We start from the raw sequence: 25,876 nt of genomic DNA, 5'->3' as shown, positions 1-25,876 counted from the left end.
GTATGTGTAAAATAAAGATACTACTACTACTTGAGGGTTTTTGTAAAGATTAAATAAGATAATGTGTGCAGACTGCCTTGCACTATGAGTAAATGTGTGTGTCCTCTCCCCTCCAGCACCAACTGCCTATTTAAGGGTAATATAGGTATGGAGTAGGTGAAGTAAGTGTAAGTATCAGGAGAGTAAGTATAAGACTTTGGATGGAAACTGAAGGGACTTTTTTGGCTGAAAAGGTACGCAAATCATCATCATCATCATCATTATGGTTACCCAGCAGCTGCTTTTAGGGATGATGTGCTTTGAAATAAATATAAGCAAAGCTCCTATCATCTAGGTATTCTTCACATTCCATAGTCCCTCACCATTTCCCCAGTTTCCAATAAAACAGTTTTCAGGAAAAAAAATAAACTGAGCTTTTTGCTTACCCTTTTGTTCTTGGTTTCCTTGTTCTGGGCTCAAGAAACTCTGTCTCCTCCTCCATTTCCGTGTCAGGGATTATGTTCTTCTGAGAAGACTGGGGGGAAAGCATTTCCCATTCACTGTCATGGGTGACAGCCTGCAACGTAACTGTATCGGGGCCAGTCCTGCCTTGGCTCATGCTTTTCCAGGATTGGCTGTCCGGGCCAGAGGCTTCCTCTAGTGCTGAAGATTCTAGAGGCTTCATCTCTCCCAGGATCTGCATTTGGGGGCCCTTACCCAAGCTGTGATCAGAGGCTGGCTCCACAGCCTTGCCAGACCATCCAGGCCCTGAGTCCCTAGTCTCCGATGATGCATCACCAACCTCACTACAGCCCAAGACCATCCAACTCTGGTCTTGCCTAGGGCTTTCAAAAGATGATCTCTTACCATCTTTGGAAGACATTCTCTCTGCAGAGAGATGAATGCTTTCATTTAAGGAAGCAGGGTGATGTGTGTCTGGGAAGCATGCTAACTGAGTTCCTGGCAGCCCCGTTTCTTCGGAATCTATGTGAAACTCTTCTAATTCCGACGTGATTTCTCTGGCCTCACAGGCCTCTGGCTCTGGGGGTGAATTTTCTTCGTGCTTTACAAGTATGTAATCCATGTGCAGTGCATGATGATCTTCATTCTTCTCAGGGTACCTTTCTCCCCCGTATTCTGATTTTATGTGCTCAGGCTCTTTGGTAGGAATTATGTTTTCTTCTTCCAACTCTAATATCCCCTTGCTGGTACCTAGAAGTGGAAGATGAAGGTGAGAAGGAGAGAACAAGGCTTAATTAACCCACCGCGTGACTTGTGATCTTTGCAAATGATCTATCTAAAGAGAGAGAGTTCAAAAAACATTTTTATTTTGTAGAGCTGTTTAATTTTCTCAGACCCTCTCAAGGATACTTATTAGACAAGCGGTAGAAATGACTGCGGTAAGGCAGAACTTGGTTAAGCATGCACTGCAAATGTAGTTAGTTCCTCTGTAGCCACATTGGCAGGGAGAATGTGTTTTACAAATGCATAGATTGAAGGAAAGCAGCAGTTTCTTGAGGGTGGAGGAATGAAAGGTTTCTTACCATTTGGTGGTCCTATGTCTCCACCTGCTGGTGAATCTGAATGATCTGTTTCTACTTCCCAGTCAACGTTTGATGGAGACAACTCAATGTTGGCGTCGACTCCGACAGGCAAAGAAATGGACTCAGGGTCTTCATGAACATGCAGCACAACCAGCTGGCATTCAGGCTGTCTGTTTGTGGCCTCAGCGTGGTTTTCCTTGTTTCTTTGAGCAGGAAGGGAAGAAAGCAATATCTCCGTGGCTTCGCTCCCCAGAGGCTCATTCTCTGGAGTTCCAGCTTCCTCTGTGGTTTCGACACCGGGAGTAGGTTCCGTGAGATAGGACAAATCAAATGGAGGTGTGTAAGGTGCCAGCTCTTGCTTCAGGGCATCTTCCAAGGGAGGGTCACCGCCATAGACAAAGTGTTCAGGCTCTTTCATTAAATCTTCATCAATATTTTGGCCCACGACTTCATACTCAGAATCACCCCACGAGGCTTCAGAGGAACAGATATCTTGCTTCCCTGCCTCCCCATCAAATGGCATTTCAGGATTTCCTTCTGATAATGTCAGTTTACTCATGTCATCTGTTGTTCCCATGGATGTGTTGAGACCTGAGATATCGCTGAAACTGTGGTCAAAGGCATCCAGACAAGTGTCTGAGGCTAGCAAAGTATCAGGAACTGTGGCAGGATTCTCAGTAGCAAAAGCTTGCTCACGGTCCGACGGGCCCCCTGCATCGGTCTGATTCTCAGGAGAAAAGTCTTCTGATACCCAAGAGCTGTTGCTATCCACAGTTGGCTCTGGGTGAGTTACACAAGTATCAGTTCCCACGTTTTCAAGCACTGGGATTGTTCTGTCAGTGGGTTCCAAAATTGGTGCTCTATCTGGGTTGGCTCCCTTTTCTGACGCTTTTAAACCTGTAATGTTCTCACATTTGTTTATTTCGGAAGGTTCAGGAGAACCTTTGTGAGAGGCAGGTTGAGATGAGTCATTTGTGTTTGCCTGCTCGCTGATTCGAGGCAGCGGAATTGCGTTTTCAGAAGATAGTTCCGAAGTATATGGGACAAATTCCTGCGCCGGCTCCTGACTGGCTTCTTCATCTCTCTCCGGCTCGGTGGGATAGAACTCACTGGATTCCCCTTCAGGCCCCATCCCAGCACTAACGTGCTGCTTCGTCTCTGGCTTTGCTTCATAATCGTGACATACGTCAGGGCTGTTGGAAGCCTGGGAATTGCTGTCGTGGTCGCAGTGAGTCAGTATATCAGGATTCTCACCATCTGTCTTCACACCGAAGGGTTGTCTCACACCCATCCACAAGTCGGGCGAAGCTGAGGCCAGTTGCCCACCCTCTTGGAAGTTGCCGTGTAAAATATCTGGTACAAATGCACCTTGGGGGCCCTCACTAGGGGTAGAGTCGTCCCGTTCAGAGCCTGACTTCTTTATCAACTGGGTGGAAGAACTGACAGCAGGGAAATCTTCAGGTGCAAGGCTTGAATCTGCCATTTCACCGGGGCGTGATTTTTCTTCTCCCCACCAATCTGTTTCTTGACACTCAGGAGTTGATACGTTAGATATAATGCATCCATCTTCATCTGTGTGAGTAAACGTTGGGTCTGGCTGGTTGCAGACAGACAGCACTGTATTCTGACACTGCTCTTGGGTAGGTATTTCAGAGGTGAGTTTGTCACTGGCAGAAGACGTGGTCTGTTCTCTGGAATCCTTGTCTTTCATTTGGTCCGGTGTTACGAGCTGGCTAAGCTGACCAGCTTCTGGCTCTGGTTGCCTTGGTTGAATGTTCCAAAGTGGCTCGTGGGCATTCTCGCCATTATTATCCAGAAAGTGTGACTCGTGTTTATCACCGAAAGGATCGGTACAGTGCGTTTCCAGGGATTCAGTATCACCCTGAATGGGTACTCCCCAGGGATCCACGTTTTGGCGTGGTGAGGAGTTCACCTCTAGCACAGCACTTGAGTTAGATAATTCCCCTTCAAATGCCCTCTCCGTTGGTCGCCCTTCCTGTAGGGAGGCGTTCCACCACTCCGTGCTCTCAGTGGAGAAGCCAGCCATTTCCAAATCAGAATAATTTTCGTTCTTTAGTTCAGCTTTGGGAGGTATTTGCCATATGGCATCTCCCGTCCTCCCCATTTCTGGAGAAGACCTCGCCTCCTTCTCCACTGCTGTAACCTGTATTTCAGTCTCCTTTAGTGGCAAGAAATTCCCATGATCAGGGCTGCTTTGTTGATTGTCAAAGAATGGGTTTGACTTATTCTCATTCTCTGCTGGTTCTGGACTGCCTGTATAGGCAGAACATTCCTCAGACTTGGGATCAGCTGTGGCCAAGGACTTATTAGATTCATTCAATGAATCCCAAGCTCTGAGTTCACTCTGAGCAACCTGGCAAGTGGCTGAACGGATCTCTTTCTCCACTGACTCTTCGTCGCCTACACTATCATCATCAGAACCTGAGCTTGTTGAAATGGACTTGGCGTCCTCTTGCTGCACAGTTTCAGGAATATCACATTCACTTTTTTCCTGATGGCTAACCACTAGATTTCTTTCCTGATATACATCTAAATATTCAGAATATTTGCCTGTCTCAGGGCTAGACAAAGAGGAAAAGGAATCACCATCTATTGAGTCATTCCAAATTTCTAAATATTTAGGAACATTGTGATCTAAGCTCTTTTCAAACTTGTCCATTCTGTTTTTCTCCAAACCCTTCATTTCGGTATTTACTTCTACTTGACCATCAGTAGTAATTAGTTCAGATTCTTCGTCATTCTGTGTATTCCAATCATCTTGGTTTTCCTTCTGATGCCCAGTATCGGGTCCTTGGTCCCAGGAAGGCAATGCAGCCGAAGAGTCATTTAGGTCAGGACTGGATGCACTTGAACGTGTATACTCACTAGAAATACTGTCTCTGTCATCATTTCCTGATAAATTGGCTCCTGGAGGGCTGTTTTCAGTATTCTTAACTTCGAGATTCTTAGTTATCTCAGAACTTGTGCAGTTGACCTGCACATCACTGTCTTTAGGGCCATCCCAAAGGTCAAGTCCTTGGGGACATCCATAAGGTAGGTCTTGGTTCATTCTCTCTGGCTCCAGAATGTTACGTTCTTCAGCTTCCTCCACATCCATTTCAGGTAGAGATACACTTACTGTGGAATTCAGCCCACCTGAAATTTCAGTAGTTTCACCTGGATTTCTGTGACTCGTGAGGTGCTCTTCACAGGTCTCTTTTGCCTGCAGGTGATCTGTGGACACCTCTGTTTGCACATCACAGGGGTCTGGAGTGTAAGACCCCTTCTCATGCTCTAATACCTCCTGGGGTTCCTCCGTTTGAGGAATGGAAGTGACTGAAGGAGAGCTGATTTTGCCTGATTCATTGGAGATTTCTGGAGGATCAGATGCAGCTGGGGAAGGGCATTCCTGGCCACCTTGCCCTTTTCCAGGAGCCCCCGAGCTTCCATCCATCAGCTCCTCCTTACTGGGGCACTCCCTACCAGCGGCTCCATGGGATTCCATCTCACTTTCCTTTTGTCCATAACTGGGACCCCTCCAGGGATCTGAGCATGCAAAATGCCCTGAATTCTCAAGTCTGGTCACCAGATATGCCATATCACTTGATGGGGTTCTCCTGCCTGTGTCCTGCTTCTCAGGACCAAGTGTTTCTGACTCACTGGCTCCAGAGGCTTCCAGCATGTCTGGGATGTGACTGTCCAGAATTTTTTCTAATGAGCTGGACGTTTCAGGAGGTGATTTGCTTTGTTCTGGATCTGTAACGTACGATGGGCCGGGTAACATTAATGATGACATGGCGTTATCTCTCATGACGGAATCCCAAATACTATTCGCGATCAGCTGCCCGCTTTTTTCGTTCAGCATGTGATATTCGTCGGGAGCAGTGTTCAAGCTGTGCTCAGAAGAGGCAGGGAGTTCCCAATCTACCTGATTTGCTTCCTGAAACTCCACACTCCAGGGTTCTACCTGTCTCACTGAAAATCGGGTTTCGGGTTCGGAACCTTCAGCCATGTACCCCTGTGCCTGACCTTCACCGGTGATGGCCACAGCTGCACTGCAGTCATCCCAGTCCAAGTCGTTGTCCATATCCGAGATGGTCGCAGTAGACTGAGTGTCCTCCAGAATCACTCTGTTCCACAAGTCGAGATTGTCGGGGGCCGCCTGGCAGGAGTTGGCGCCGCTGTGCAGAAGTGTGAGCTGCCGGTTTGTTTCATTGTACAGCTGCATCATGCTGGGGTCGTCGTAGCTGGACTGGCTGCTTTCCCCAATGTCATCCTCCACGGAGGTGTTCTGATCATCGGTGGGCTCTGCTTTGAGTAAATCTTTATCTGGGCTGTGAGGGGCATTTATTTCAGAGCTACCATCTGTGTGAGGTGAAGCCCACATTTTCAGGTTCCCAGGACCTGAACTAATTCTATTTCTAGGCGGCTGCTCTGGGGACTGAGGAGGCATGTCAGCATCCCCTGAGGTACAGTTAGCATCTTGTGACTCGAAACCTGCCTCTTTAGCAAATGGCTTGTCTCTGGTTTCTTTTTCGTCTCCAGCAAATGTTGGGGAAGTACAAGAGTCAGAGGTGGAGTAGTTGGTATCTAAGGGGGATGGCACTGAATCTTCCCCTACGTTGGATGCACTGTAATCGGAACATTTATAGGATAAGAAGGAATCTTCCCAAGGTGCTAGGACATCTGACCCTCCTTTCTTGTTACCCTCCTCAAAAAGGTTCCAGGAATCTACATTTTCGTACACCTTCCCCCTAAGTTTTGCATCCACGAAACCATTCTGATCATCCTTCACTGGCTTAGAACTATTCCATGCGTGCTCCAGATCAGATCTGGGATTTCCAGATACAAGAACATCATCCCCGGAGTCATGGTTCTTCTTGCCCCAGATCTCTGGAACTGCTTCACTATTTGCATCACTGGGCGAACTGTCTATGAGGTCTTCTGAAGGGAAAGAAAACCCGCTTTTTGCCATGGCCCACTCGTTTGGGTCCCTCACAGAAGGTGTCTCACCACTTATCGGGTGCAGATTCCAGGTATTTTTCAAAGCTTCGGCGTCATCTTCTTTAGCAAATGCTCTCCAGGCTGGGAATGACGCTGCAGCAGCTGGTTCCCCGTCATCCGTGGGATTTCCCCATGGCTCAGGCATGGCTGTGGGTGAGCGATCAGAACGCCACAAAGCAGCAAAGTCTTCTATCAGGTGGTTTGTTCCCTGAGGAAAAGCATTCGGCAAATGCAAGTTTTCAGGGGACATATCCTGAAACTGCAAGTTTTTCTCATTTTGGTCTTGAATATTATTGCTGCCCAGCCCAGGCTGACCAAATTCTGACTCCCAGGGACTTGACTTTGGGAAATCAAGAGTCTTGGATTGAAATATAGAATCTGAGGCTCTCCTATCAACTGGGCTGGGCTTATGGTCTTTCCATGACTCGGGGCTCTGGAAGACAGATTCCTGTTCACTGGAACTCCATGCATCTGCAGTGTTTCTAGACTCAATCTCCAAACCACCCCACCAGCTGCTGCACCGTGCCTGGGTTGGAGGTGGCCCAGTGTGACCCGTGTTGACTGTTTTGGGGGTCATATCTTCTGAAGAGAGTAGAGCTGGTTCTTCAGTGGATGGTGAGCTCTCCACAAAGCTATTCATAGGTGTTGGTGGGACCCTCCTTCCAACATTTTTCAGACTTTCTGGTGAAGGAGATTCATCTTCCACAAACCCTGTCAGGCTCAAATTTCTTTCAGAATTATCATGGGGACTTTCTTGTCTCTGGACAAACTCCTCATCAAATTCCACAAGGCTATCTTTGCCAGTCCCTGACAAAAGAGAACTGGATGAATAATTCGACACGTCCATCCCTATCTCATCAAGTCTTTTAGGCCCCGTGGCGAGCTGTCCTTCTGATGAATCGCTGTTGGGGAAGAAGTCATCTGTTGGGGAGTAGTCTGCAGAATGGGAAGATGGTTGGGACTGCCCAGAAACCATGGGTGCTGGGTCAAAGTTGAAAAGGTCAAAGGATTCACTGTGTTCTCCAGATGGGGCGTGCTCCTCCACTACTGCCCCTTCAGGGATGGGACTGTAGGAGTCAAATCCTGGGAGGAGGCTGTGGTGAGGCCCAGCACCTTCTCCCACTGGACTGTCATCACTGAGGAAAACTGAGCTCTCCTTGGACGAGCGGCTGCTCCTAATGGTGGCCAACCCGCTATCCGGGCTAACGAGGTCCACGTTGACATCCACCTGGGCCTGGTTAGAATCGCTGAGATCGGGAGGGTTTTCCATGAAATTCACGGAGCTGGGCTGTGGCTCTATGTCAGAACCATACAACTCCATAATCCCGGAAGACCCCTGGGAGAGCGGGGCGCTGCCTGCCACTGCTTCTGTGGAGGATGTCCGGCTGTTAGAGGCCATCTCTGGACACCTCCTATTGATGACTTCCTTGACCAGGAGAACCACGTGATCACAAGTCACTGAAGGGTTCTCCTGCTGATACACCAGAATCTCGTCACAGTCACATTCAAAGGGCTCCAGCTCCAGGCGAGGGTTCTGGCACTCTTCCAGTTCACAGCAAATCTGTCGGGGAGGCACAGGGATTTGTGTGAGCACCCAGGCTCTCTCAGCTCTTTGCAATTTGTCTTTCTTAATTTTTTGTAATGTAAAATTAATCTGTGTTCATCTGTCTAGAAAGAAGACAGAGAACTGAGAATTGTATAACATAAAATATGGAAAGTCCCACTTAACATACCACCAATGCTTTCTTTAATCCTACCAAATTGGCTTTTTGTTGAACCCAAAATCATATAAAACCTTTCCTCAGTGTAACTTAATACCATCTTCCAACAGGAGTAAAATTCAGCTTTGCAAAAGCGAGAGATAATGCTGGTTGCTGACAAAACTAGGGGAAAAGTATTGGAATAAGGGAAAATGGGGCAGAAGGAAGGCTCTTGTTGGTAGCAGGCAGCCAGGACCTGCTTTAACCTCTGAAAGCCTCAGAAGGCAAAGGAGAACGTAGGAAAGAGAAAGCAGCTACCAGGGGCAGCTTACTCAACGGCACTCAGGCCCCAACTGTCTCTTCCTGCCCCAGGAAGCATCTATACGGGGCCCAGGACAGACAAAGCTGGCTTGGAAGGCAGGGAGATGTGTGATGGTCAGTGTGAGGCCAAAACTGGGCTGTAGCTCTATGATTGTTTTAGGAAATGTTGAAGGTATTTTGCACACTGGGCATTTGAAATGGCCCCATAGGATTAGTGGAGGCAATAATAACAACAACAACAACAATAGTAACAACTACAGAGCTCACATAGATAGTAATAATAATAATTAACATTTATTGAATGCTTTCATATGCCAGGCACCGTTCTATGTGCATTATCTCCTTTAATCCTCACTTTTTTTTTTTTTTTTTTGCTGTACGTGGGCCTCTCACTGTTGTGGCCTCTCCCGCCACAGAGCACAGGCTCCGGATGCGCAGGCTCAGTGGCCATGGCTCACGGGCCCAGCCGCTCCGCGGCATGTGGGATCCTCCCGGACCGGGGCACGAACCCGTGTCCCCTGCATCGGCAGGCGGACTCTCAACCACTGCGCCACCAGGGAAGCCCTACAAGGTAGGAACTTTTTATCCCCATTTTTCCAGTGAAGAAATAGACAGGAAGCTTAAATAACTTGACCAACAACACACAGCTAACAAGTGATGGAGCCACATTTTGAACTCAGGCAGTCCAGCTGCAAAGGCTGACCCTTAACCAACTGGGACCACATGGCCAAAGAAGGATTCCTCTAGAGCAGTCTTGACTTTGTGTTGCTCAAGATTTCAAGGAGATGTCTCTTGGCCAAATGGGTGGGGAGGGTTGGGGTGGGGGCCGAGGAGAGACAGGGTGGAGTCAACTCAAGGGCTTCTAACCTCTTCATCCACTCTTCTACTTCTGTCTGTTTTAGATTAACCAATTTCTAGATTGATTTGCTACAAAAAGTGATTTGAAAACCACTGTATTGGAGGCTTAGGAGGCCTAAGTCCTGTCCCTAGGAAACCAGTGACCAAAGATAAAATTCAGCTTTGAAACTCAGTGCAGAGCAAAGCACTAAAAAAGCCACAGGCTAGTGATGCAATTCACAGATGTATGTGGGTCAGAAGGGTACCAAAAGCATCTGCAGCAGGAGAAGGGGGCTCGTTCATATCTGGACTTGAGGGGGCACAGAGAGGCTGGAGAGTGACTTCAGCCATATATCAAGAAATGGATCTCTTGGGGGACAGAAAGTGAGGATGTCAAAGAAGGGAGTTGAGACTTCACCTCTAGCCACCTGTGGGTAGACCAGTTGTCTAATCCATTAGTGAGGAAAGATAAGTGATGAAATCATTCTATGTCCATGTCATCCATATTATAATGAATTACATATGTTCTCATATTAGTTATTAAATGTACCTGCTTTGGCATACCCACTGCCCTATTTTCATTAATTTTGTCTATTTCTTTTTATTTTTTTGCGGTACACGGGCCTCTCACTGTTGTGGCCTCTCCCGTTGCGGAGCACAGGCTCTGGACGCGCAGGCTCAGTGGCCATGGCTCACGGGCCCAGCTGCTCTGTGGCATGTGGGATCTTCCCAGACTGGGACACGAACCCGTGTCCCCTGCATCGGCAGGCAGACTCTCAACCACTGCGCCACCAGGGAAGCCCAATTTTGTTATTTCTTATATTTCCAAAGCCTTGGGTTAAGACTCTGTTCTCAACCAAGAAGATCTGACTGATTACCCAATCAGAATTTTAGTACCTGGAGAAAAATGGTTGTTTTTGTTTTTTTTTTTTTTTTTTAACATATATGAATGTTTTTCTCAAGACATATCCAAGGTGTCAGCGTGGTTGTGGTCAAAAAACTAACTTGGATTAAAGCTTCAGAGCACAGTTACTAAACACTGGACACCAAACAGATGTTTAGTCAGGGACTAAACTTTGTTATCACCAGGTGGCAGTCCTCAAGGAAAACGGTACCCAAAGGAGGACTAGCCCTTATTGGGTAAAAAGAGATATGATCTTTCTCTTTATGAATTCAGCCTAGAAACGAAACAGTTATGGGGCTCTTTTAAATGCCCCCATGTGGGGTGAAGGGAGTCAAAAGGTACAAACTTCTAGTTATAAAATAAACAAGTCATGGAGATGTCATGTACCGCATGGAGACTATAGTTAATAATACTGTACTGCGGATCTGAAAGCTGCTAAGAGAGTGGAGAGTAGTCCCCATCACAAGAAAAACCCTGTCGTCACGTATGGTGATGGATGCTAACGGGACTTATTGTGGTGATTATTTCACAACATATACAAACATTGACTCATTATATTGTACACTCCAAATATAATGTTACCTGTCAATTATACCTCGATTTAAAAAAAAAAAGCCAACTTTTATCTCACTGGCAATTCTATTTAGATGATTTTTTGGTAATACAGCACCAAAACTAAAAACTAAAAATCTGAATTAAAGTACTGAAAACTAATTAATTAGTTAATTAACTAATATAGCATTGAAACTGAAAACTAAAAATCTGAATTAAAGCGCTGATAAATAAATAAATCATTAACTAACTAACAGAATGTGTAAAATACCCCCAACATTTCTTAAAACTCAAACTCTAGGACCTTAAGTCAGCAGTCCATGGCCGTCTTCTACTGCATGTTCTGAGAGCCAGCAGGAGGGGAGATGCAGTGAAATGTGCTGGGTCAAGGAGGTCCTTACCTGATTGCACACCTCTAGGTTCTCAGAATACACAGCGATCTGTCGTCTGGGCTGCTGCTCCTCCGACAGGTAGTTGGCCAAGAGGATGAGGACATCAAAACCGAACTTGTCTGAGAATGCTTTCAAATCACTGGTGATACTGCTGTGAAACGTACAGTCCTGAAACAACAGTCAATTTGATATTAATGTCAAACTGCCCAGCTCTGGGGAGTTGTGCCACAAATTTGTCCAGTCTTAGGATGTATTACCACTGATACTTATTATTAGATACAAATGAAATAAACACTTTGCTTTGAGAAAGTTTGGAAATTTTCATGCTATGGCTTAAAATACACTTTTGCTTTTTTTGTTTTGTTTTCCTAAACCAGGAAAGGAAGGCATCTTTGCTATTATTATTAAGAATAGTTTATAGAGGAACAAATAGCTTAACATCTTTTTCCTAAAATGTTTATTCAAATACTGACTTTGTAAAACATACTTTTCCTTTTATTGTTCATAGGACATAGGAATGTCTGCTGAATATTATTATTGATACAACCTATTAGAAAAATAGGAGGAAGTTATTGTTCTTTTCTATAATTGTTTTCTAATGGTTATCATTAACTCCAAGCAGGATTCCTAAAGATGGATTTAGCTGAGTCTACTGAATGCCTTTTATTCCAGTGTAGAAGTCTAGGAGATTTGTGTTAGGGATGTGATGTCAGATCTACTTGCTCTAAGTGGTAGCTAAGGAGGAATGAATAACTGTGGAAAAGGGACCCATTACCGCAGAGTACCCAGACCTGTGACTCACATCATCTGTGGAAATGTTCTGGCCTTTTCGAGTTTTATTAACTACAATGAGAACCACTTTGTCAGCATGGTTGTCTCTCTTCCTTTAAAAAATAAGATAAAATAAAATACACTGAAGACCATATCTTAGCCCCTAGCATAATGCATGGCATATACTAGTTGCTCAAGAAAAGTTTGTTGAATGACTGGAGAGACATATATACAAAATCAACCTGTGCTACATAATCCTTTATCATAGTGTATATATATATAATAGCACATGTAAATGACAATCATATAATCATCCACTGACAGTCCACTGCTCTACTCAGTGAAAATCACCATGACGTGCATTCAAGAGATATAAAGAATTCTAACTTTTTTCTGCTTACGAAGTCATCAGAATTATGCATGCCACTGGTAAAACATTAAAGCAGTACAGAAATGTGTCCCATAGGAAGTGGAAGTACCACGTACCTCCTCCTCAGATAACCATTATGAAGAACTAAACAGTGCAGTGCATATAGGTGCAGATTTTTTTCATGTCCAGATTAATGTTTGTACATGATAGCCCTTTGACACTTGTGGATTTGATATTTGTGGCTTAGACTATTTACGAGCCACTTAAAATGGCCATAATACATGTACTCTGTAATTCTGCTGAGCCAAATCTCAAGGTCGATGAGGTTCCCGAGAGGACACACAAGAAACCTGGCGGTTGGGTGGGCCCAGCCCATCACCAGCTTCCATGCCTCTAGGAGCCTTGTTGTCCACTCCTGAGGCCACTACTCTCATTAGGCATCTTCAGTTACAAGGTACACATGGGAATTCACAAAGATCTCAGGATATATTGCTGATGAATACAAAGGATCTATCGCACTGACTTGGTAATGAAATTTATCATGCTCAAATACAATAGCTTTTGGAAGTATGCACACGGTCAGCTTTCATGCTTTTAATTTATTGTCCAAGTGTCATAATAATAATCATCTTTAGGTACTTCAAAAAAATTAATTCACCCACAAAAGAAGTAGATATTTAGAGTGAGCTTTTAAAAAAAAAGTTGGACCTATTATACACAATGTGCATTCAATAGATACAATTATTTCAAATCATCATTGGTATTAACCATCAAGAACCTCAATGCTGAGCTTTTTGCCATTAAGAATTGTAAATGAAGATATGGTCCCAAAGGAAAACAATAATGGACAACTCCACGTACATCTTATCTCCAGTGACTGAAGGCTTTGGCACAAGAAAACTTACAATTTTCCTTTCAAAATATTTTTTTCATTATGTACATAAACTCATTCCCCCCAACATATTTATAAACCTTTGAAAGAAGACACACCACTTCTAAGAGATTTTCACATACAGTAACAATTATCATGACACTCCGAGCTGCGTCACTCAAACAAGAGAAGGCTGGTTTTACTGGTACCTCAGCACAAGATTAAGATTCAGTAGAATAAGCATTATTCAAAGCCATACTTGTGGAACATTTGCTATTCAAAAATGTTGGCTGAGCTCCAACCTGTTTGGATTCGTCTGTGTTAGGGACTTCTGTGGTGATCTAGTGGTAAAGAATCCGCCTTCCAATGCAGGGGATGCAGGTTCGATCCCTGGTTGGGGAACTAAGATGCCACATGCTGCGGGGCAACTAAGCCCATGCGCCACAACTACTGAGCCCGCGCGCCACAACTAGAGAGAAGCCCGCACACCGCAACGAAAGATCCCACATACCTCAACAAAGATCCCGCATGCAGTAACAAACACACGGCACGCGGTCAAAAATAAAAAAATAAAATTAATTAATTAATTAAAATTATGGCTCTAGGATCTTGCTAAACTCAAGTCCAGCGGCACTGGCACTGTCAGGCATCTTGTTAGAAATGTAGCGTGTCGGGTCACACCCCAGACTTACTGAAGCAGAATCTGCATTTCCCACAAATCCTAGGCAATTCAAATACACACGGAAATATGAAGAGCACTGCTCTAGGGAGCCATTTTTAATTCATATATTTTCCTGTGAACCAATCCTTTGGGCTCTCTCAATGCTGTCACAGGACTTTTACTGACTCAGGCCCTTAGCTCCTTGCCCCTCGCACCAGCCTCATCATAAACGTCACCCTGGGGTGTGTCTTTCTGGGCCGCTTTGTTAGAGGTTCTCATTTAGCAGCCCAGGATTGGGTCCAAGAATCTGTAATTCCATTATGTATCTCAAGTGATTCTTAGAATCAAGCTGCTTTGAGTAATACTTCCCCAGTTTTCCCCTGGGTGGCCCCGAATTCCACAGGATCACATGAGGTATTGATAAAACAAAGATTTATGTGAAGCATTTAGGCATATTAGAGAAATAAAATACTTACATTTTACAGTCACCCCAAAACAGACTGTCAACAACTATGTCCTATCCACCCCAATAAAATTGCCCAAACCAGATTCAATCTCACTGGCTTTAGGATAATGTCAGGAGTTTCATGTTTAAAACAGAATCAAACAAGGGAATGAGTAAGATTCTTCAGGAATCCGGGAGGCAGGGTCTGTTTGTTCTACTTTTATGCCGGTGCTGTTTGCATAGGGCATAATTTATTATTGTCTTCTAGCTACGCAGGGAGTCATGTGCTGTAACAGCTCTTATGTTGCTGACAAGCTAGGCTGGCCCTGAATAAATACCACTTCATCATCAACACAACCCAACTGTAGATACAGGTTGGCATTTTATTCCCCCCATCTGCCTTCTACCTGATAAATTACTGTTTTAGTTACGAGTATACAAATACTATTTGTTAATCTGCTCAAACGTCTCCAAAATGTTTTCCCTACCTTAAGTTAAAATTATATATATATTTTATATATATATATTATATATATTATATATATTATATATATATTATATATATAATTATATACATATAAAATATATATATATATATATCCCACTCAATTTGCCAAAGGTTTAGAAAAGAAAGGAATCCTACCTTCATTTACCACCTAACCCCACCATCCAAACTTCCATGTTTGAAATATGACCCCGGCCTGAGATTGCTGCATGGAATTTAGGAAGTTACTTTACTAATCATTACACCTGGGAAATGACTGGCCAAAACCCAGACTATTCCGACACACCAGTTAGGAAGAATGGGGAAGTGTTCCCTGTCAGTCTTCTGTCACTCATGGACACAGAGATTAGATCATTAAACATTTTTAGAGGTCATGAGTTCTTTTGCTTCAGTAATTCCTAGTTTTGAAATGAGTAGGAAGACCTGAAAACGTAGGGAGAAAAAGGCTTTGTTATTTCCTGGCCAAAAGCAAGGTGTAGATCTCAAGGGCCCTAAGAAGAGGTTGATGATCATAAGGGCAAAGGGCAGGAAAACAGAAATGATAGGGCTCTATTTTAACTAATATGACAACCAAGATAGTGATAGTGTCCAACAGATTTACTACATTAGTGGTTGAAAGTACTTGGACAAATGCAGTGGAAAATTCCATTCTCTCACAAAATTCTATTTTATTGATATTTCTTATTCCATTGCTCTGAAAATTTTAGTTTTCATTCTATACACGGATAGCTTTAGTGCATAACATGAAATAAAAGTGATCTAAATAATGTCTTATACACATCTGAGTCCTTAAATGTGCATATTCTTTGAAAGAGAAAAACCCACTCTCCTTACCTCGCTCATATGTTTGTATTTCTATTGTCTTCTGAATCCCTCCTGTCAGGTTTCTGCCCCCATCATGCCATTGAAACGGCTCGTCTCAGAAGTATCAATCATTTCCAGGTCACGAAATCCCCAAGTCTGTTTCCTGTTCTTACTCTAATTAACTTCTCCCAAGAATCTCAAGAGGCTCATCTTCCCTCCTTCCTGAAATATTTAACTCCTTCACTTTCCTGTCACTGCACTCTCCTTGTTTTTCTCCCAACTCACTGGCTACTCCTCAGTCACCTTTGCTAGTTCCCCTCCCTTAGTCAACCTCTAAATGTCCCTAACCCCTTTCTCTTTGTCTAGACACTCTCCTTAGTGATTTCATCCAGTCACATGTCTTTCAAACCGCCTATCTGCCAGTGACAACCAAATCACATCCACCTCAACACTAACCTTGGTTATCCATGCGATACCATCACATCAATGTCTACTAAGCATCTCAAATAAAATACAACCTACCTCCACCCCAGTCTCCTCCACAGCATCAAATCGCACCACCATCCACCCAGTTACTCAAGCCAAACATCTAGGAATTGTTCTTGATTCCTTCCCCCCCCCCCACATTCTTCACATAATCCATCAGCAAATCCTGTTAACTTTCCCTCTAAAACATATCTCAAATTCAGACACTTCCCTCACTTCTTTCCATCTCTGTTAGTGTCGTAGCCACAGTTGCCATTATCTCTTCCCTGAACTTGGGTGATAGCCCTTCAACTGGTCTCCCTGCAGCCGCTCTTGTCTCCTCTCCCTGCGATCAGTTCTCCACACGGGACCAAGAAAGAGCTTTGAAAAAATGTAACCAGAACCATGATATTCTTCTGCTTAAAACCCACTCAAAAGTTTCTCAATGGAATAATTATTATTTACATCGCTTTATTTGTTTTAAAACAGGGAAGAGACAGGTTTAATGTCCTCGAGACTGAGTTCTTATAAATCAATGAGAAAAAGCAGACATAGCAATAGAAAAAACAGTTGATGAACGTAAAAGACAATTTACATTGAAATACCTGAAACCATTAACAAAGAAATCCTCTCATAAGAAAATGTTTCATCTTCTCTTTTCCTGTAATTGGTAAATATGGCTGAATGGGCATTCTCATACACTGTTAGAAATATATTCTAAAGAAATAATCATATATACACACAAAAGGTTTGTGGACAAAGCTATTCACTGAATTATTACTATAATAACTAAAATTTGAAACAGTCTAAATATCCAACAATAGAGAACTGGTTCAATAAATTATGGAACAGTAACATAAAAGAATATTATGTTGCTATTAAAAATCATGCTGTCAAAGAATACTTAATGACACAAAAAAAGATCATAGTGTAAAGTAGAAAATAATTTCTATAATCATAAATTAGGATGTCATTTCTATAGTTATTCAACTAATATATACTGAAGTTAACATATGATGGATATTAAGATACCTTGATATTAAAGTTGTCATAATTTAGCCAAATTGCTAATCTATAATCTGATTGTGTCTCTCCACTATTTTACGGCACTCTCTCCAAGGTTCCTAGTAAAGACTTCAGAGGTTAACTCTGGCTTTGCCATTCACTAGCTGGGCTCCTTGAGTGAGTTTCTCTCATCTCTCTGAGCCTTAGAGTTCCTCATCTGTAAACCCTCACCTCATAACACTGCTGTGAGTACTAAGGACATATGTGTATCAAAAAGCAGGCCCAGTGTTTGGCATATAGTAGACAATAAATGTTAAATCCCTTTCCTTTCCTGATTCATCAACTATCAAAAGGTCGTTCTTAGGATTCATGGGAGTAATTTGATTCATAGAAAGTATTTCACAAATTCTTGGTACGGGAACTGAATATTCATATTACAATTTCTTACCTTATATCCTTTATAATACTGTGAACTTTTAAATGATAATCACACACATCTTTTAAGTCATTAAAGTGATTCACATGTAAAATTCCTAGATGTGAGATGACAGAGGAAGTTACATATGAAACAAAGTCATTTAAAAAGTAATATAAGATATAAAAACTCTGGGTCAGGCAGTGTTTATCTCATTAATGGATCCTTTATCCTTAATTCCAAGTTAGACTCAATGAATGAGCTTCTGTTTGCCACTATACAAATAAAGCAACAGAAAAATGTGTAGTGATTTTTTTCCTTTAGCCCCATCACCGTGGATAGAGCCTTTTGCATCATTCCAAGTGCCACACTACCTTTGAGACAGGCTGGGACCTGGGACCCTTTGCTGCAGTGCTTGCACCTGGACAAACGTCTCCTTGAGCAACCAAATTCAAAGAAACTACAAGGGACTAAAAATAATTGTGTACATGGGCAGCTGGGGCCCAATTATGGACAACAAGATCCAAAAACCTAAAAAAACCCAAACACCCAACTGCCACTTCTGAAGAGCAGGGAGCAAAAACAGGGGGTTGGGAGCAAAAGCAGGGTACTGCGCATGCCCCCTGCACTCAACACCACGAAAGGGGTGGGCAGACCACCTAAGCCGCCCCTCTGGCCCGACCCCTGGACACACCCCTACCCTCACCCCATGTAAGGAACCAGCTTGTCCCCACCCCCCACCCCCTCTTCGGGGAGCGACAAGGGAACCTGTTACTTGTTTTCCCTCTCCCGCTCCTGCAGCAGGGGCCCCATTAAAGCCTTGCCTGAATTTCTTGTCTGGCCTCTTATCAATTTCTGTTGATTAAGCAAGACCAATAACCCTGGTCAGTATCACATTCAATGGATTTTATTCCTCGTGCTAGTACCCATCCCATTTAGGTCCAGTACTCTGGACTACGCACATAATCCAAAACAGTTGTCTCTCTTACAAATTAAATATATTGAGTAATGCTTTTATTAAATAAAAGAAAAATAAATTATTTTCTGATGTCATGGACAAGCTATTCCCAGATTTATTATGTCTGAAATTTTTTTCTTTTTCCAGGAAATAGAAAAATCAAGTGAGGAGATATAACCTGTACGTAGGATGCTTGTATAAAAATCATGACCAAGATTAAAACACAAGCTCATACAGCTTCATCTTTGAGAACAGTGAGTCTTAGAAAGATAGTATGACAGTCCATAACTACCTTGTAAGCAAAATGGTCAGCATGGATTGCTGAGTTACTGCAATTTACGAGTAGAGTCTGACATTTATACTCTGCATAGATTTACTTCTAGACTGAGGACTATTTTATCAAGATATATGAAAAATGCTGAGGTACGTACACAAAAGTTCTTACTGAAAGCTTCATGATTTATGCTACCGAAATTCCATTATGATGTTTAAAATATTCAGCAATAATAAAGTCTGATAATTTTGACAGGAAAATGATTTATGAGAACAGAAAATGCATAAATTAAAGAGATTTGATTCCTTCTGTCTTTTTGTACGCTTTAATTGGTAAGCAAAGATATTCCCCATGTTTTTACCACATGTTATTTTAAAAAAACTCTATGGTTCTTATTTCTATAAGCTAGCCAAGGCATTTTACTACTAAAAACTTCTACTTCTACTAAAAACTGGGTCTATTTCAACTATATTATGCATCATATTTTGAAAATAGAGCCAAGCAGTACACGTTATCATTCAAAAAGAGAGCCCTTTCGTGAAAAGATTTTGTGAAAATTAAAATACTACAATATAGAAATGAATAACAAATATATATATTTATTACTTTTCATTTAAACCAATAGTATATTGCCTAAAACGATTTCCTCACACACTGCTTCTGCATTAAGCACTCTGTTAAATGCTTTACATCATCTCATTTAAACTTTAAGATGGCCAGATGATGTTGGTAACGTTATTTCTGTTTTGCATTGAGAAAATGGAGGGTTTAGAAGGTTAAGTAATTGATGTTACACAGCTCACATGTGTAAAAACAGGACTTGGTCCCAGGTGAGTCTGACTTCAGAGCTCAGGTTCTAACCTGTATGTTATTCTCAAATGAAATAATTCTTGAAAGACGTTACTCACTCCATTTTTAATTTCATAAAAGTTTTTTGCTACTCCATTTACTTCCGTTTGTTATTAATTCTCCCTCGTCACTATACACAAGCAAGCCACATCCTTGATTTTAATCAATGCTAATAATGTGATGCTTAAACTTTCTGATGAGTCAATATTATCATGCTTTATGATTAATTTCCAGTTTCTCATTTATTCTGTAAAATATTGGTGTAGGCTGACCATTAACTCATGTATGAGCCTAATTGAAAACTTGCCCAAAGAAACTGCTATAAAGTTTCTGGCAGCAATACGTACTTGTAAAAGTTGGGTATGCATATGTACACACAAAAAAAGCAGATGAAGTGGCATAGTCACGGTTTGTCCGGAATTACCCTCATGTAGTTTTTCTTGCTCTGTTACCTTAGACACACAAACAATGGAAGAATCCCCACTTTACCATTTAGTATGTAAAGAAATCTCATCATTTAAGGATGCTCCTAACATTACTTTCCTTCTGCTCAAAAGCCTAGGGAAACCAGGAATTAGGATTACAGGGAAGGGATACAAAGACAAAAGAGGTAATTTTTTTTACCCCAACCGAGTGGGCATCTTAATACAAAGAGCCTATAATATCACCATTGTTTCAAGCAAAACCCTCTTGTAAAGGCACAACTATCAAAGACTAATTAATGTATCAATCTGCAGATGCTTCAATTTAGGTCAAGCATGTCATAAGTATTAGAGAAGAAACCAACAATCTTGTAAGCAATCATCCTTGTAAGGTCATCATTTGGGTTGAAGAATTCAAGAATAGAGGGAGACAGCACATGAGTACTGAAAACCACTGTTTTCATGTCATGGGACAAATAATTATAAACATTTCATTAATGGAGGGAAAGAGAGAAAGAGAGAGAGAGAGGGAAGGGGGAGGGGAGGGGAGGGGTAAAGATGAGAGGGAGATTGGGAGATGGTTCATCTGAAAGCACAGGTGTAAGTTAAGGACTTCTTGAAATTAAATGGGTTGCTTTCAGATCAATCTGAAATTAAGCAAGTTGGCATACTGCCTCATCCTCACTGTCTCCATCATAAGGAGAACCAATGAATGTTACACCAACAGACAGCTGCCCTAGAAAAAGATGCTTATCTACTGTACTTCATGAAAGGGAGTCCTAGGTAGCCTCTCACAACTAGTTAATAGTATATAGAATACTTGGATGTGGGGAGGTTCACAACCAATTAAAGACAAACACGTCATCACCTTATTTACCAGCTCAGCCTAATTTACATTTTCTTCAAGGACAGACCCATAATCAAAACTTTTCAATGTAGTATGAATTTAAGGACTCAGTGAGAAAAGGGCTAGACTGTTGTTCCACTTAAGGACCCCTTTATTAAAGTTTGCATATGTTTATAAGGATTTCTATATGGGAATGAGTAACTCAGGACCTATGCATAATGGAAAATCCACTCACTAGGCATGCTTTATTTTTGCGATGGTAGAACCTGGGCAACACACCGGCTACCAAATAATAATAAATTATTTCCGCAATTGTGTATAGATGTTTGAAAAAAATCCCCATCAGCCTGTTTTGAACCATGAGCTTGAACGGTTATGGCTTTATTTATTTTCCCTTATAAAAATAAATCATCTAGTTTGAACAATATTTCAGTAAAGCAGGAAACCTTCCTTCCTCTCTGGGTACCCCTTTGTGATTTATGGAAACCACCAGTCGAGTCTCCAGAGCCCTTGCTGTACACGTACACTGCACACACTTGATTTCTCTAAGCTGTGTCAATATCAACCTGATCAAATGAAGACCAAACTGTCTCTCTTTTCCTCCTGCACCTCACATGGGGAGCACAATATGGCTCTTGTCAGAGGTGCTTCATCATTTTGGCTCAAGGAAACTGTCAGTACAATTTGGGATTCGTTCTTCATGGGCAGATATCCTGATGGGTCTAATGAAGCCTTTGTGCTGACAACTCATTTGCTGAAAATACCCAACCATCACCAAGTTTAAGTGGGGAATATGGTTGTGTCCCCTTTGCTATCAACCCAATGAAAGTAATTTCTTTTGAAGTCTAAAATATCTATATATCAAAGTACACACCTCTCACCATCCATATCTGTTCTTGATGGTTTCCATTTGCTCAGTGATAAACTTTATGACATTCTTAAATTGGAATATAATAGGGTAAACACCCATCTTAGAGCACACATGCAGAGCCAGCAGTCTGTGTGTGCCATTTGTTGCAATTCTAAGCTATTTACTAGAAACCCCCTCCTGCAAACAGATACACTCTGGGGTCTGTGGTTTCATTTTCATTGGAGATGTCTGTGTGTGGGGAACTTGAGGAATTCATTTTCAGGTAAGGACGCTGTATTGTTGTGACTCTCTTGGCCCCAAGACACAGAAACTTAAACTGGCTTAAGAAAAACTCAGAAAGCTCTGGAGAGGGTTCTCAAAAAAGCAAAGGAAGAACTGGAGGACAAGCTGGGAGGAGGGCAAGGGTTACCAGGGATGTGGGGGGCCACTCAGCTTCTCCATCCTCTTCTCCTGCGACCAACTAGCATGCTCCATGTGGTGGGCAACATGGGTGACTGCAGCTCCAGGGCAGACATTCCAGGTTTAGTCAAGGCTCACTCCCTCTTGGTCTTGAGTTTGAAAACTCTGGAGAAAGAATTCTGGTTGTTCCCAGTTGGGCTGGGTGCCTAGCCTTGTGCCAAGCAATTGAGGTGGATTGGATGACCACAAAATATAGGTGTGGTACCTGTTATAAGAGCGATGGGTATGAGTCATTCCCTCGAAGAGGGGGGCTGAGAAGCTAAACCTTTAGGTGGGCACCCTAGCTATCAGGCACAAAGGACTCCTCTCTCTGTCTCTCTCTCTCTCTCACACACACACACATACACATCCATACACACTATAACACCCACACATACACATCGGTAATTCCCCAAATCCCTATTTTATTTCCAGCCAACCAAGCCCAAGTCATAGGGAGACATGATACCTGGAAAGATAACTTTAGTTAACTTTCATTTTTATGGACGTTTACACCCCAACTAAGAAGGGTATTATAAAGAGGAGTGATAAAAAAAAATCTATAAAATGTTAAGCTTATAAAATGAAAATTATACTTAATCCAAAATATAATGCTATCTCATCAATCCAGGAAAAAGAGGTCAAGGCTCCTTAATCTTAATTCTTTCAGGTTGGTGTGAGGGATACTCTTTTTGGCCCCTGCTCAAATCTCCCCTATAACCGTCAAACGTCCATTGCTATTTGCACCATACATGTAGGGCATCAAAATGCTTTCAATACAAATCAGAAATTATCTACAGGCCCTACCCACAAGGCAGAGAGTATCTGAGCTAAATCTGGTGGGACAAGAATTGTATTTCTATGTTATCAGTTTATACAAGAGTTATTTATAGAAGGGCTACAAGCAGGCCAAATACTGGCAAAAAAAAAATCTGAATTCGTAACAGGTAAAAAATGATAACTTTAGAGTAGCGTTTCTTGCTAGACGTTACTGACTTCGGGGGCTGGATCATTCTCTGTTGTGGGGACCATCCTGTGCATTGTTAGATGTTTAGCAGCATCTCTGGCCTCCACGCACTAGATGCCAATAGCTAACTCTCTCTCTGAGGTGTGACAATCAAATACGTCTCCAGACATTGTCAAATGTCAACTGCAGGACAAAAATGCCCTAACTAAGAAAAGTAGAGAATAACAGTAGGAGAATCTTGCAAACAATTCAAATCACATTCGACTCTTTCATCAATATTATTACTGCATAAAGCAAGACACATCATTAATTCTGTCTGGTTTAAGAGGCAGGAGGAACCTAAAAAAAAAAAAAAATCAGAGATGGGGAACTTCTACACAAATACTCTGTAATAAGTGGCCAAATATTTCCCTTTTCTAGGCTGGTAAAAATTTTAAATTTCCATCAATTGTCTTTTAGTTTATATTGGTATGCTTATAAAATAAACAGCATTTTGATGTTGGCAGGATGATTTAAAAGAAAGAGCCAGGATTTTACTAAAACACCTACTTCCTATGCCGGGAAAATGAAGTTTTCCTAGGTATTTTCCAGAGTTTTTTTAAGTCTAGAAAAACTGTATTAATTCAGGTCAGTTATGGGTAAATAGGGCATTTTTAAAACCAAACTTTATATTTGGGATTCCTGAAAATAATACGCATAGTTATCTTTGATCTCCATTATGGTAACCCTAAAATACGGCAGATATTTGAGTTTTAAATTATCTTATTTTGTTGCCTTCATTTGCCCTAACTGTAGAATCAGGCCACTGTTAAAGCTCCTTATTTCTTATACAGCCGCAAAGGCAAGCAACCCAGTTCTCCATAGTGTCTAGTTAGCAGGCCCAACTAATTTAAGAATATGCAGTTTGTCTGTGACTGGTTTCTCCTGGGGATGGAGATGTCCATCAGTGAGGCTCAAAGAGCATCATCTCTCCTGCTTCCAGGATGCTCCTACTGAGATGGACTGAATGAGGGAGAAGAGGACCTCCAGTGACCACTGGTCCCTGGGCCATGGCTCATGTCTGTCTATCTTTACCCATCTCCCTGATTTTTCCCTACTATTCTTAACTCTGTTTTCACTCTCAGCCTAAAAGGTCACCAACAATGCCAATATGCCCACCCAAGGCCTAGAAGTTTGGACAGAAACCAATTTTCTCCTATTCAGAGACCTCCGCTGCACACACTGATACCTCATCCCCAGCACTGCTTACTGAACAGAAACTTCCTAGAGAAATGCCTCACATAAATTTGCAAGTTGGGACACTCGACAGGTGGACAGCATTCTTCAATTCCAAGATGCATTTTCTGCCTCGAATTTGGAGAATCTGGAACAGGCTGAGGGTGCCCTTGCTAGGAGTGCACTGCCCTTCCACCTGCTCCCCCTCCAAATCCTGCTCCGCTTGTGCCAGCCTTCCTCCTCCTCAGGGAGCAGGTCCTTTAACTCCAATTTCTCTAAGCTCCACAATTGCCCCCGTCCCCAGATACGCCCTAAAACAGTGGTTTCTAACTCATGTTCTGTGTGATAATCCCTGTGTCTCAGACCAGTTGGTAGGCAGAGACCACGGCTAAGATGGCTTCCGTGCACTCTAAAGAATCTTCTTATCGAGATGCTAAAAGTACCGAAAGAATACACTGTCCAGACGAATGGATAAAGAAGATGTGGCACATATATACAGTGGAATATTATTCAGCCATTAAAAGGAACGGAATTGGGTCATTTGTAGAGACGTGGATGGACCTAGAGACTGTCATATAGAGTGAAGTAAGTCAGAAAAACAAATATCGTATACTAAACGCATATATGTGGAATCTAGAAAAATGGTACAGGTGAACCGGTGTGCAAGACAGAAATAGAGACACAGATGTAGAGAACAAGCGTGTGGACACCAAGGGGGGAAAGGGGGGTGGGATGAATTGGGAGATTGGGATTGACATATATACACTAATATGTATAAAATACATAACTAATGAAGACTTGCTGTATAGCACAGGAAACTCCACTTCGCTGTACAGCACAGGGAACTCCGCTTCGCTATACAGTAGAAACTAACACAACATTGTAAAACAACTATACCCCAATTTTTTAATTGCAAATTAAAAAAAAAGAATACACTGTCCAAAGAAAACTGAAAACCACCAGGATTTCTTAAAGTCTGGGTAAAACAGGCTGCTTAAAATGTCAAGGCAGATGTATGACACAGCATATGAACTACCAGCCACAGGCTCCTCCCAGGTGAGAAGGAAAACAAGGCTTCAGGGCAGCTTTCTGCACTATGCCTAGCTGTCCACCTGGCGAGGAGGGGAGAGGAGATCTATAAAAATATTTCAAGACAGATCCGCTCGTCCGCTTCTCTTCTCCATCTCTGCCACTTATATTCATTTTGGTTTACATTATTGATTTATTTATAAAATGAAATATAGTTGATGTACTATGTTGTGTTAATTTCTGCTGTACAGCAAAGTGATTCAGTTATACATATATACATATACATTCTTTTCAATATTCTTTTCCATTATGGTTTATCACAGGATACTGAAAATAGTTCCCTGTGCTATACAGTAGCACCTTAATTCTGCAAGTAGCTAGGCAGCTGGATAGCTGGAAAAATAATAGTAGTCATTTTTCTACCTGCTGAGAAAGGCCACTCTGCTACCTGACTGAGTCTG

At 42.3% G+C, this 25,876-nt stretch overlaps 1 protein-coding gene across 5 annotated transcripts in view; it reads right to left on the bottom strand.

The window, feature by feature from the left end:
* PRUNE2 (prune homolog 2 with BCH domain) overlaps window positions 1–25,876 on the bottom strand; it is a 272,472-nt gene that overhangs the window by 89,415 nt on the left and 157,181 nt on the right. For all 5 annotated transcript variants that reach the window (XM_027105655.1, XM_027105657.1, XM_027105658.1 and 2 more), the window contains exons 7-9: window positions 11,243–11,401; window positions 1,524–8,088; window positions 426–1,191 (exon numbers count right to left, since the gene is read on the bottom strand). In XM_027105655.1, the coding sequence (XP_026961456.1) occupies window positions 426–1,191; window positions 1,524–8,088; window positions 11,243–11,401 (7,490 nt within the window). The remainder of the gene's footprint in view (window positions 1–425; window positions 1,192–1,523; window positions 8,089–11,242; window positions 11,402–25,876) is intronic.

This window comes from Aethalodelphis obliquidens, unplaced genomic scaffold (assembly GCF_003676395.1).
Source record: "Aethalodelphis obliquidens isolate GAN/ISIS:26980383/991018 unplaced genomic scaffold, ASM367639v1 scaffold7, whole genome shotgun sequence".
In the NCBI taxonomy this organism is placed as follows: Eukaryota; Metazoa; Chordata; class Mammalia; order Artiodactyla; family Delphinidae; genus Aethalodelphis; species Aethalodelphis obliquidens.
Note: the sequence above shows the minus strand (reverse complement) of the source record. Positions and strands in the feature narration are given on the sequence as shown.